This window comes from Leucopleurus acutus, assembly GCF_964270905.1.
Source record: "Leucopleurus acutus genome assembly, chromosome: 8".
NCBI lineage: Eukaryota > Metazoa > Chordata > Mammalia > Artiodactyla > Delphinidae > Leucopleurus > Leucopleurus acutus.
This window is the reverse complement of record NC_139151.1, coordinates 8,952,957-8,962,876: the sequence shown is the minus strand read 5'-3', so window position 1 is coordinate 8,962,876 and position 9,920 is coordinate 8,952,957. Positions and strand designations below refer to the sequence as shown.

General features: G+C 43.4%; 1 protein-coding gene across 1 annotated transcript; it reads left to right on the top strand.

The window, feature by feature from the left end:
* Positions 1 to 1,873: 1,873 nt before the first annotated feature.
* On the top strand, positions 1,874 to 7,182 carry LOC309964899 (protein PIP-1-like; the record flags this gene model as incomplete). Its single annotated transcript, XM_082844082.1, has 3 exons — positions 1,874 to 1,937; positions 6,177 to 6,290; positions 7,058 to 7,182. The coding sequence occupies 3 exons, from the start codon at positions 1,874 to 1,876 to the stop codon at positions 7,180 to 7,182; spliced, it is 303 nt and encodes a 100-aa protein (XP_082700208.1).
* Between the last annotated feature and the right edge of the window lie 2,738 nt (positions 7,183 to 9,920).

The following is a 9,920-nucleotide window of genomic DNA, read 5'->3' as shown; positions in this document are numbered from 1 at the left end:
CTTGGCAAAATCTCTAAGCCCAGAGTTTGTGGAGGGGCAGAGACCTACTTAGCCAAGAGCTACATCCCTGCTTTCCAAGCAAGGTACTGCGCAGGGGGAGTAGCCTTTGGTCTTCTTGTCTTGCCTCTCCTGAAATGGAACCTCTGCCATAGCTGAGGGCAATTGGGACCCAATATTATCAGACTGTCACACCTGTGTTAGAGGCTCTGCTTTCTGGTGGGGAGCATGGTTGGTGGAGGAAGGGACACATTTGTCTTGGCCATACTTGCAGGAATTTAGCTTTTGCAACTTGGAACTACGATGCTTGAGGAATGCTAGTGGTCTGACCCTCCCAGTGAGATGCCATGTCCCTCCACTGGGAGCTGGGGTAAAGAATGCCCCATTTTTCTTGGCCATACCTTCCTAGAGTGGAATTTCTTTCATGCAGACCTGTGCAAGTTATGGTTCAGATGCCACAGATTCTCACTGTTCCTACTGAGATTTAGTACATTTTCTTGAAAAAAAAGTTTCTTGATTTGCTGTATGCCCTTAGGACATTTTCCAGAGATTTAAAATGATTGTTTTAAAATAGCTTTTGCCAGTTATAGTTGTTTCATTGGATGGGGTGGGAATGGGTCTGCAGATCTCCTCCTGACACCATTCTGGAAAGAGAGTTCTCCACTGGCTCTAATCTAGCATCCAGAATAGAAAAGAAAATTTTATTTAAAAAGGAATAGTGAGATGAAAAACTGACAACAAGAACTCTGGGTTGCTTGTAGTATAAATCTTGAAGATGGAGAAATGGAGAAATACTCCATTTTGCTCCTGTTTGCCAAAACGTGAAAAAACAAATGCAGATGTGCTTCATTTCCAAGAAAGGAGACAATAATACTGAGACAGGCTGGGACCTGGGACCTAGGACCCTTTGCTGCAGTGCTTGCACCTGGACAAATGTCTCCTCCAGCAACAAAATACAAAGAAACTATAAGGGACTAGAAATAACTGTGTGCATGTGCAGTTGGGGCAGATTATGGACAACAAGATACAAAGAGACCAAAAGCACAACTGCCACTTCTGAAGAGCCGGGAGCAAAAGCAGGGTCCTAAGTATGCCCCCTGTACACAACACCACCAAAGGGGTGGGCAGACCACCTAAGCCACCCCTCCAGCCTGACCCCTGGACCCACCCCTACCTCACCCCATGTAAGGAACCAGCTCACCTCCTCTGAGTGAGCGAGTGAATAAGGGAAACTGTTGCTAGTTCTCACTTTCCCCTGCTGCAGCAGGGGCCCCAATAAAGCCTTGCCTGAATTTCTTGTCTGGCCTCTGATCAATTTCTTTTGATTAAGGAGGCCAGGAACCTTGGTTGGTAACACTACCACCAAAATCTATTTGTGTCCAGCCTGCACTTTACAAAGTCTAAGCATGTGTTTATTTCCCTAGGCTTATTTTAATAAGAGAGTATCCTTAATAGGAGTATTTTTGTTCACACCATACCTCAGTAGTTCCTTTCAATATGGCAAACATCTTAGATTATAAAACGTCACTAACTCAATTGAATTCCCAAATCCTTAGGCAGTGTAAGTCAGACTCTAGTCTTCCATTTTACAATTGTGAAATGGAGACACAAAAGAGCCAGCTCTTCTTACATAACTTGGCTCCCTCAGTAGGGCCAGTGGAGATGAGCAGGGCCAATAATGCTGAAAGGAATGCAGGGCCCCAGTTCCTTCAGGGACCCTGTTTGCTCTTTGTCTGTGGAAGTACAGCCCTTTGCCTGGGCTGCCATTGGCTGCTCCTCCCAGCCTGGAATTATAAAGCCGTATCTCAGAGGCTCTCAAGGCCTGTGGTTCTGTCCTGCCTTCTGTAAATCTTTGGTGCTGGGGCCAAATCCAGAGATGGGTAAGTGCCTCCTGCTGCTGCTGCTGGTGGTCCTGTCCTCACTGCTGAGATTCCTGCAAGGTGAGCCCTCTGGGGAGCATGTAGGAGGGCAATGGGGACTGAGGAGAACCTGGGTGAGTGGCAGGTTATGTTTCCAGGCACTGCCTCTCTCCTTGACTCTTTGTCTGCTTGCCTTGACATTAGAATGTCCAACAGATAAGATGACCATATACATTTTACAATTTAATCTGGGGCATTCTGCTTTCGTAGGAATACATTTCAATATCTTTTTGCTTGAAAGTCTGTTTTTCATAACTTCAACTGGTTAAACATTTTTGAAAGCTGAAATACTTGGGTACTCCATTTGTTGACTACTTTAAGATTTCAGACTGTTGGGGTTATACTGTAGAAACAGGATGGACCCTCACCCAAACTTGGATCAGATGTCAAGACTGATGATGTCACATATGCACCAGGAGAGTATGAAAAGGTTTATTACTTACCTAATGAGGCTTTCTCGGGAGAGCAGGGCTTACTGCCAGGTGTCTTAAGATGGCTTGAGGGAGCAGAGAAAGGAGACTCAAATTTCTATGGTGGTGAGGGGGACAGACAGGGCAAGGGTTCCTGCATTCAGGTAGGGGCTTTTGTGGTTTGAAACTCCCACCAGTGGTAAAGGAGGGAGCTCCTGAGGCCCAGATGTGGGGCACAGGGGAGAGACTTCAAGGCTGCCAGCTGTGAAACATAAAAAAATGGAGTCAAAATCTACTACCTGACCAAAATGCAACTGATATTTGCAGGACCTTTTACAAAATGTTCATTACTGTTGTAGCACACTTAGATTGAATCACAATGTAGTTCCTTAGGAGCTAAACCATTTTCAGATCTGCTTGATGACAAGGAGCAGGGAGAAATTTTGCTAAAGACTGTTTTTTATTCCACATCACAAAACTTTTACAGTTCAGTTATTTTATCTGTGGGTGTGTATGTGCACATACATATATAATATATAAAATATATTTTTTCATATATATAATTCATAATATAACATATTCTATATGTTATATATATTATATATTTTAACATTATAATATATAACATTAAAATATATAAAGTATTTACATATATATGTATTTATATTCATATACTATCTGGTTTGGACACAGTTAGGACACACTTCAGAATTATGTGTGAATCAAAACCAACTATCAGGGCATTTTTTGCTCTCTGGGCCTCAATTAAGTAAAAACTTTTTTTTTTTTTGCTGCAATATTATATTCTACCAGCATTTGTATTTATTCTTTCACAGTAAAAAGAAATGATTTTATGTTCTATGTGGACTTTTAAATTAAATTTATTATAGCATTCACAAAAAGTCAGGTATTTCACCTTCTACAGAATATACTTTCATAGCTTTTATTTGATTCCATGATTGATTGAAAACTGGAATGATCATTGGCATTAACAGGCATCATTTGTTTCCAATGTCCTTCTTCAGCAAACGGAATCAGTCTGTTAATAGTCAATGTTTTGTTTGTTTTGTAAAAGCACAAGAAGACTCAGAATAAAAAATATAAAAAATTAATTTAGAAGAACACACATCTGATCTAAATGAAAATCCATCATCCTGGCTTGTGCTTCCCTCTGAAGCTGATAGGAGTAAAAATCATTTGTCTGGAAGGTGATCCCAGGAAATACCAGGAGGGGCGTGGGGAAGTAAGACAGAATATGCAATGAAGTTAATAAGCTGGACACCATGGTGGGCAAATGGAATCCATCCTGCTGGAAATTCTGGAGGACAGTGTAGAGGATCCAACTCATGGGTGAGAAACTTGGAGGAGTCACCCACCGATTCCCCATCTGTTCTTGGGAGAGGGACGCTCCCAGAGGCATCTGCTCTCCACTGTTCCAGCTGCCCTGTATGCACAGCGAGTGTGTCCTACAGCCCCCCCGTCAGAGTCACAAGTGTTGCAGTCACAAGCATGTGGAGGTGAAGGCTGAGGGCTACAGAGAGGACGATGGGAATTACACCTGCTTCAGTCAGTGATACGTGAGGCCTCTGTTGCAGCTGCACAAGTGAAATCATCCTAGGGCACAGTCTTCTTCAAATAACTACTAACTTTCAAAAGAGCCACTGAAATTCTTAAGCAGATTTGTATCTTTAGGAGGTTTTCATGGGATCAGGGACAGCACAGGCCCAGGGGCAATGGTAAATATTGACAGACAGGCTGTTCAAGTTATACAGTCATCATTAAGTTTAGAGGAAGAGGAATTGAGTGCTCAGTTTTCTATTGAGTGTGTACTTTTCAAAGTTCATTCCAGGCGAAAAGCTTTACTGCAAGATAAAAATGTGTGAGTAAATAAAAAAATGTATAGTTTCAGATTTAAACTACACAAAAAATGATGAGGTCGTGGCAAGCACCTTGAAATGACCTTCTATTTGTTCTGCTGTAGGTTTCCCAGCCCCTGTTTCCCACATAAATATTTCATTTATACTTGACCTTTAATTTCTCACATTTTGCACGGATTCGGTTGACTTGTGGCTTCCTTCCAGTTTCCACCCTCTTTCCTAGCCCTCTGTTACTTTCTCTTTCTTTAAAAATCTATTGTCTGCACACCTGCAGTGAATAGAAAAACATAGTGAAACTGCAAAACATAGATCAGTTAATGTCATTCTCTATTGAAAAACCTCTGATGGCTTCCTCCAACTTTGAATAAAATCCCAGTTCTTACAATGGCCTAAACTGTCCTGTCCAAATAAGATATAAGCTGAGCTACAGATGTTATTTTAAATCTTCTAGTAGGCATATTAAAAAAATAAGAAATGTGTAAAATTAACTTTAATAGTACACTTTATTTAACCCAATACATCTAAAATATTATTTCAGCATGTAATCAACATCAAAGTTACTGATGAGCAATTAAAACTTTTTTGTGTGCTAAGTGTTTGAAATTGACCTACAGCCCATCTGTTTGGACTACTCGCATTTCACAGGCTCAACAGCCATGTAAGTCCTGTGGATACCACGTACAACAGTGCGGGTCTAAGCAGATACGTGCTTATGGTCTGGTCTCTACCGACCTCTTCAGTCCCATTTTATAATATTCTCACTCTTTTCCACTTTACCTGTGTTGTTCTGTTTGTTTCTCAAGCTGGCCAAGCTAATTCCATCGCAGAACATTTCTGTGCACTTGCCTGTGGATCTTCCTGGAACCAGTTTCCCAACTTCTCCCAGCCGTTTAAGTAGTCAGCTTTAAAACAAAAATCATTCAGGTTTGAGCTTAAATCACACTTGAGAAAGCTTTCCTGCCTCCCCAAGGTCTCCCCACGCTGTCTCCTCCATGTTTCCTCCATCTCATCATCTTCACAAGTCACCAGGACCTGAAATAACCTTTCTTATTTTTCATTGTCATTTTCCCCATTCATTTGTTTATTGTTTAAATAAGTGGAATGCATGTTTTAGTGCTCCTTCAGCACTCAATTCCCAACACATGGAATAGGGCCTCCCACATGTCAGGTGCTCACTGTTTGGTGAATAACGCAGGGAGCGCAGGGACCACTGGGTGCTCATCCCAAGAAGGAGGCTCCAGGGCAAGTGTTTGTCTGGAAGCTCGCTCCCTCCCTCTCTTCCTCCCTCCCTTCCTTCCTCCCTTCCTTCCTCCCCTCCTCTCAGTCTCCACCTGGCTTGCCTCACTCTCTTACTTCCAATCTTCTCTTTTACTTCCCATCCTCCTCCTCCCACCCGTCCTTTCTCTCCCCTACCTGTCCCCTTCAGCTCTCCTTTTAGGCCGAGTCCTGGCGTTCTCCTCGGAGCCCCACTCCTCAGATGAAAGGGAGAGTGGAGGGTGGGGCTCTGTGTGAAGGAGGGTGAGGGGAGGCTTTGTGAAGCTGCAGCCAGGACGGAGCAGGGGTGGGCAGTGCCGACGCCTTCGCAACTCCAACCATCACCTGTTCTGCTCCTGCAGAGCCATTCACGTGGAACATTTTCAATGGTGCCCCTTGGTGTTGGGGTGATAATCAGTTGGCAAGTGGGGTCAATGGAGCTGCAGTGAAAGGCTTGACCTCATTCCTCCAGCAGCACAGCCCATCCCTGGGAGGACAGGCAGAGCCCTCTGTGCTCAGGTGCAGACCTTGTGCCTAGAGGCGCGCACGCCTCCTCCCAGGTGCAAGCCAAGCACGGAGAAATGACCTGCTTTCAGCACATTCCTCAGGCACTGGGAGCTGGTCAGTGTCCAGGCGAACCTGGGTCACAGGTGTGCTCCCTCCTGAGCCGCCGGGATGCTGGGCCGGAAGAGCCTTATTATGCTGCTTTGACTTTCCAGCTCTAGAATGTTTCCAGTGTCACAGAGTCAATGCCAGCGGGGTTTGCGAGAACGGGGAAAGCTTCTGCCACACTCAAGGCAGCCAGCAGTGCTTCCTGAGGAAGGTCTATGAAGGTAGGTGGGGTCTGAGAAGTCTCCTGGGTGACCTTTGTCAGAGGTTAGGGGCTGGCAGTGGGTGTTCAGGGTGGGGGGATAGTATGAACCCTCCATGGCACACCATGAGAGCCTGGGCCCCAAGAACAAGGCTGGGTGCCTGTAGGACTCAGGGCAGTGACCCCTCAGGAACCCTGGGAGTAGGAACTGCATAGAAAAGGGGTTGGTTTTCTTTTCTTAACCTAGTGAAACATTTTCATCTCGTTGTGGTACTGGGCTGCCACTCACTGTTGATTGGGATGGTGACCTGTAAGCAAAGTAGGGAGTTTAGCTCCTGAGGGTAACTGGAACTGGGCTGCTGAAATTCCTCTGAGTGGGACCTGACTGTGATGGGGGTTTGGGGAACTAGGGACATAGACTGGGGGAGAAATGGTCAGGGTGGAGAGGGCAATTTCCATTCATCCTCTCTGCTCTCTCTTGTGTGGAGGGAATGGATTGAGCTCTAATATACAGAGCTTGCAGAGCTATTTTAGGAGAGCCCATTAGGGGGCCTACCTCCAGCATCTCATTCCCAGGAGACAGACATTCTCCCCACCAGGAGCATGAGTCCTCCATGGGATGTGCTGTTTCCTCTGAATTCTTGATTTGTTTGTTGATGCATTGACCCTGTGATTTCGTTCAGGAATATTTACTGAGCTGCATATACCAGGATATGCTGGGCCCCATACCCATGGGCCTGCAGCCTGGGTTCTGGGACCTCACTTGCCCTCTTCTCTGTCCCTTTCCAGGTGACACCATTTCCTATGGATACCAGGGTTGTAGCAGCCTATGTGTTCCTATGAAGCTCTTTAAATTCAATATTACTGTGGAATTTAGATGCTGCCATGACTCACCTCTCTGCAACAAGTTCTAAAGACAGGGCCCAGCTTTCGCCCTGATGTGGTGGATGAAGCTAAGTTAGGATCCCTTTCAACCACCACAGTCTCCAAGATTCTGTGATCTGAATATGGGTCCCCTATGAGAAGCAGCCTCAGACTCGTTCTGTTTTCAGGCCCCCTTTCCTTTCCTTCATTGCGAGATGCCCCAGGGATAATTTTTGAAACCAAATTGGGGTGAAGATTGATGGGCATAGCTAGGTCCAAGGCTACCTTCTCCCTTTTCAGGCCCTAAATCATCAGTCACATTGATTGCTGCTTAAAAAGGCAGCGTCTGTGGAAGGCTGCATTTGTGATTCTGCATGTTCTGGGGGCAGGAACTGAAGGAGGAGGGAGAGTCTTTGAAAGCTGAAAACAGTAGAAGTGTGAGGGGAGTCCATAAATGATGGGTTAGTTGAGTGGGCTAGGTGTTGTAACACAAATCTCTTAAGTGGCTTAAATAAAAAATTTTTAAAAAATGGAGTCACTTATGTCAAAGTGATTTGAGATGGAGTTGGGAGGCTATTAAGGAAGTGGAACTTACACACGTCCATCCCTAAACCCAACATAAACTTTGGACCCATCCATCCTGAGACCACCTGGAACTTGCCTTCTTTACTCCTTAGAGACCACAGCTTAGCAACCAATGTGCTGCCAGCAAGTGACTGAAAGTCTGCCGGCACCAATCGTAGTTCTGTAAAGATAACTTTCGTTACTTCTCTGGAATATCTTTTTTTGCCTTTAGAAGCTCCCGCTATTTTCTGTTCCCCCCGGAGCACATTTGAGTTGCCATTCGAATCGGTGCCTCCCAAAATGCAATTCTTAGAACTCTAAATAAATTCTTTTTCTTATTTGCAGCCTTCTGCGTTTTTTGGTTATCACCTGATAATGGTCTCCGGATCACCATAGCTTGTTTTTGCATTCACAGAAAACATGCCACAGGCTGGGTAGGAGAGTGCGTTTAGACACATCTCCTCAAGGGTGCAAACCATGTGGACGTTAGAAGACTTTCCTCTGGTGTGGGTTGACTGGATCAGTGGTGGACACTTGATCCAAGTTGAGTCAATAAAATTCTCTTTCCTGGCAAATTTGTTATTGGATTTTAGAATCTAATTCTTTGAATGTAATTAGAACTGTAATATGAAACTCAGCTGCTATGGGGTGCCCATCTTCATCCATGTGATGGAGAACCAGAGAAAGTCCATCTGCAAAGATAGAAGACTGAAGATAATTCTGAGTGGTGGAATTATCTTTAGAATGAGAAGCAGAGTTCATATGTGATCTTATTCTGGCACACTAAGTACCCATTTTTCATCCACCAATGCTTGATGTTTAAATATTTCACCCAAAGGTACATTTCCAAGGTGCAAAGATGTTGAATGTCACTAAAATGTATCCAGTCCTTATGACTGTGTCTGCTCTCAGCATTTATATCTTTCCGTGATGCAGCCAATAATAACTCAACAATGATAATCGTAAGTTGCAGGTATCAAAAGCAGTACTCTTGTATGCATTATATCTTTTAACTCTCACAGCTCTGTGAGGGAGGTACTATTATTATTCCCATATTATAGATGAGGGAACTAAAGCCTAGAGAGGTATAATAGGTTCCCAAAACTGTGGCAGTAGATTTCCACCCAGACGATCTGTCTCCAAAGTTCATAATACTCTCTCCAATCCAAAAGTTACTTATTGGAGCAAGAATAGACAAACATTCTCTGTAAGGACCAGAGAGTAAACATTTTAGGCTTTGTGAACCATACAGTCTCTTGTAACTATTCAACTCTGTCATTTGTAGCACAAACCAGCCACAGAAAATAGGTGAATAAATGCGCGTGGCTGTGTTCTAACAAAATTTTGCTCATGGACACTAAAATTTGAATTTCATATAGTTTTCATATGTTATAAAATACTATTCTTCTCTTAAATTTTCCAACCTTTGAAAGAGGTTTTTTTAAAGGGTTTTTTTTGTTTTTGTTTTTTGAGGATGCAGAAAACCCAAAGATGAAGGCACAGCTGACATTTGAAAACATTTATCCGTTTCTATTTAATTGTTTGTTCATTTCCAATGTTCCCTCATGTTGTGGCATGTAAACAAAGAAGAACAGAGAGCACTGCTCACCACCTGGTTCCTCAAGAGTTAAGTTGTAACCACTGCACTGCTGACCGACAGTGCACTCTGAGAGGAAATTAAGATGATAACAGATGGAGCACCCTGTGCTGTGGACAAGCAGGCCCCTTAGATAGTTATATATCTCAGGAAGAATTTTAATGACACCAGATTCTTGTACCTTCCCATACATAGGAAAAACACTAAAATCGTTAACTTGAGATATGTGTTCTTTGTGCCTAGCAGTAATCTTTCACCAAGATGTATGCTTGGATACACATATTCCTTAGCCAAAAATCATATAAACTGGCTTCTCCTCTGCCTCTTTTGTGTAATTTCCTCAGAGTTACTGAGAGGATGTCACCCAGGCTATAGTCCTCAGTAAGTCTCTAAATAAAACATAAACTCACAACTCTTATGTTGTACATTTTTCTTTAAGTAGACAAGTATGTATCAGTATATCATTTCTTTTCATTGCTGAATAGTATTCCATTGTATGGATAGACCATATTTTGTTTATCCAGTCAGCAGTTAACACACATTTGGGTTTTTTCCACGTTTTGCCTATTATGGATTATGCTACTATGAACACCTGTGTGCAAATTTTTGTGTCAGCTTGTTTTTAAT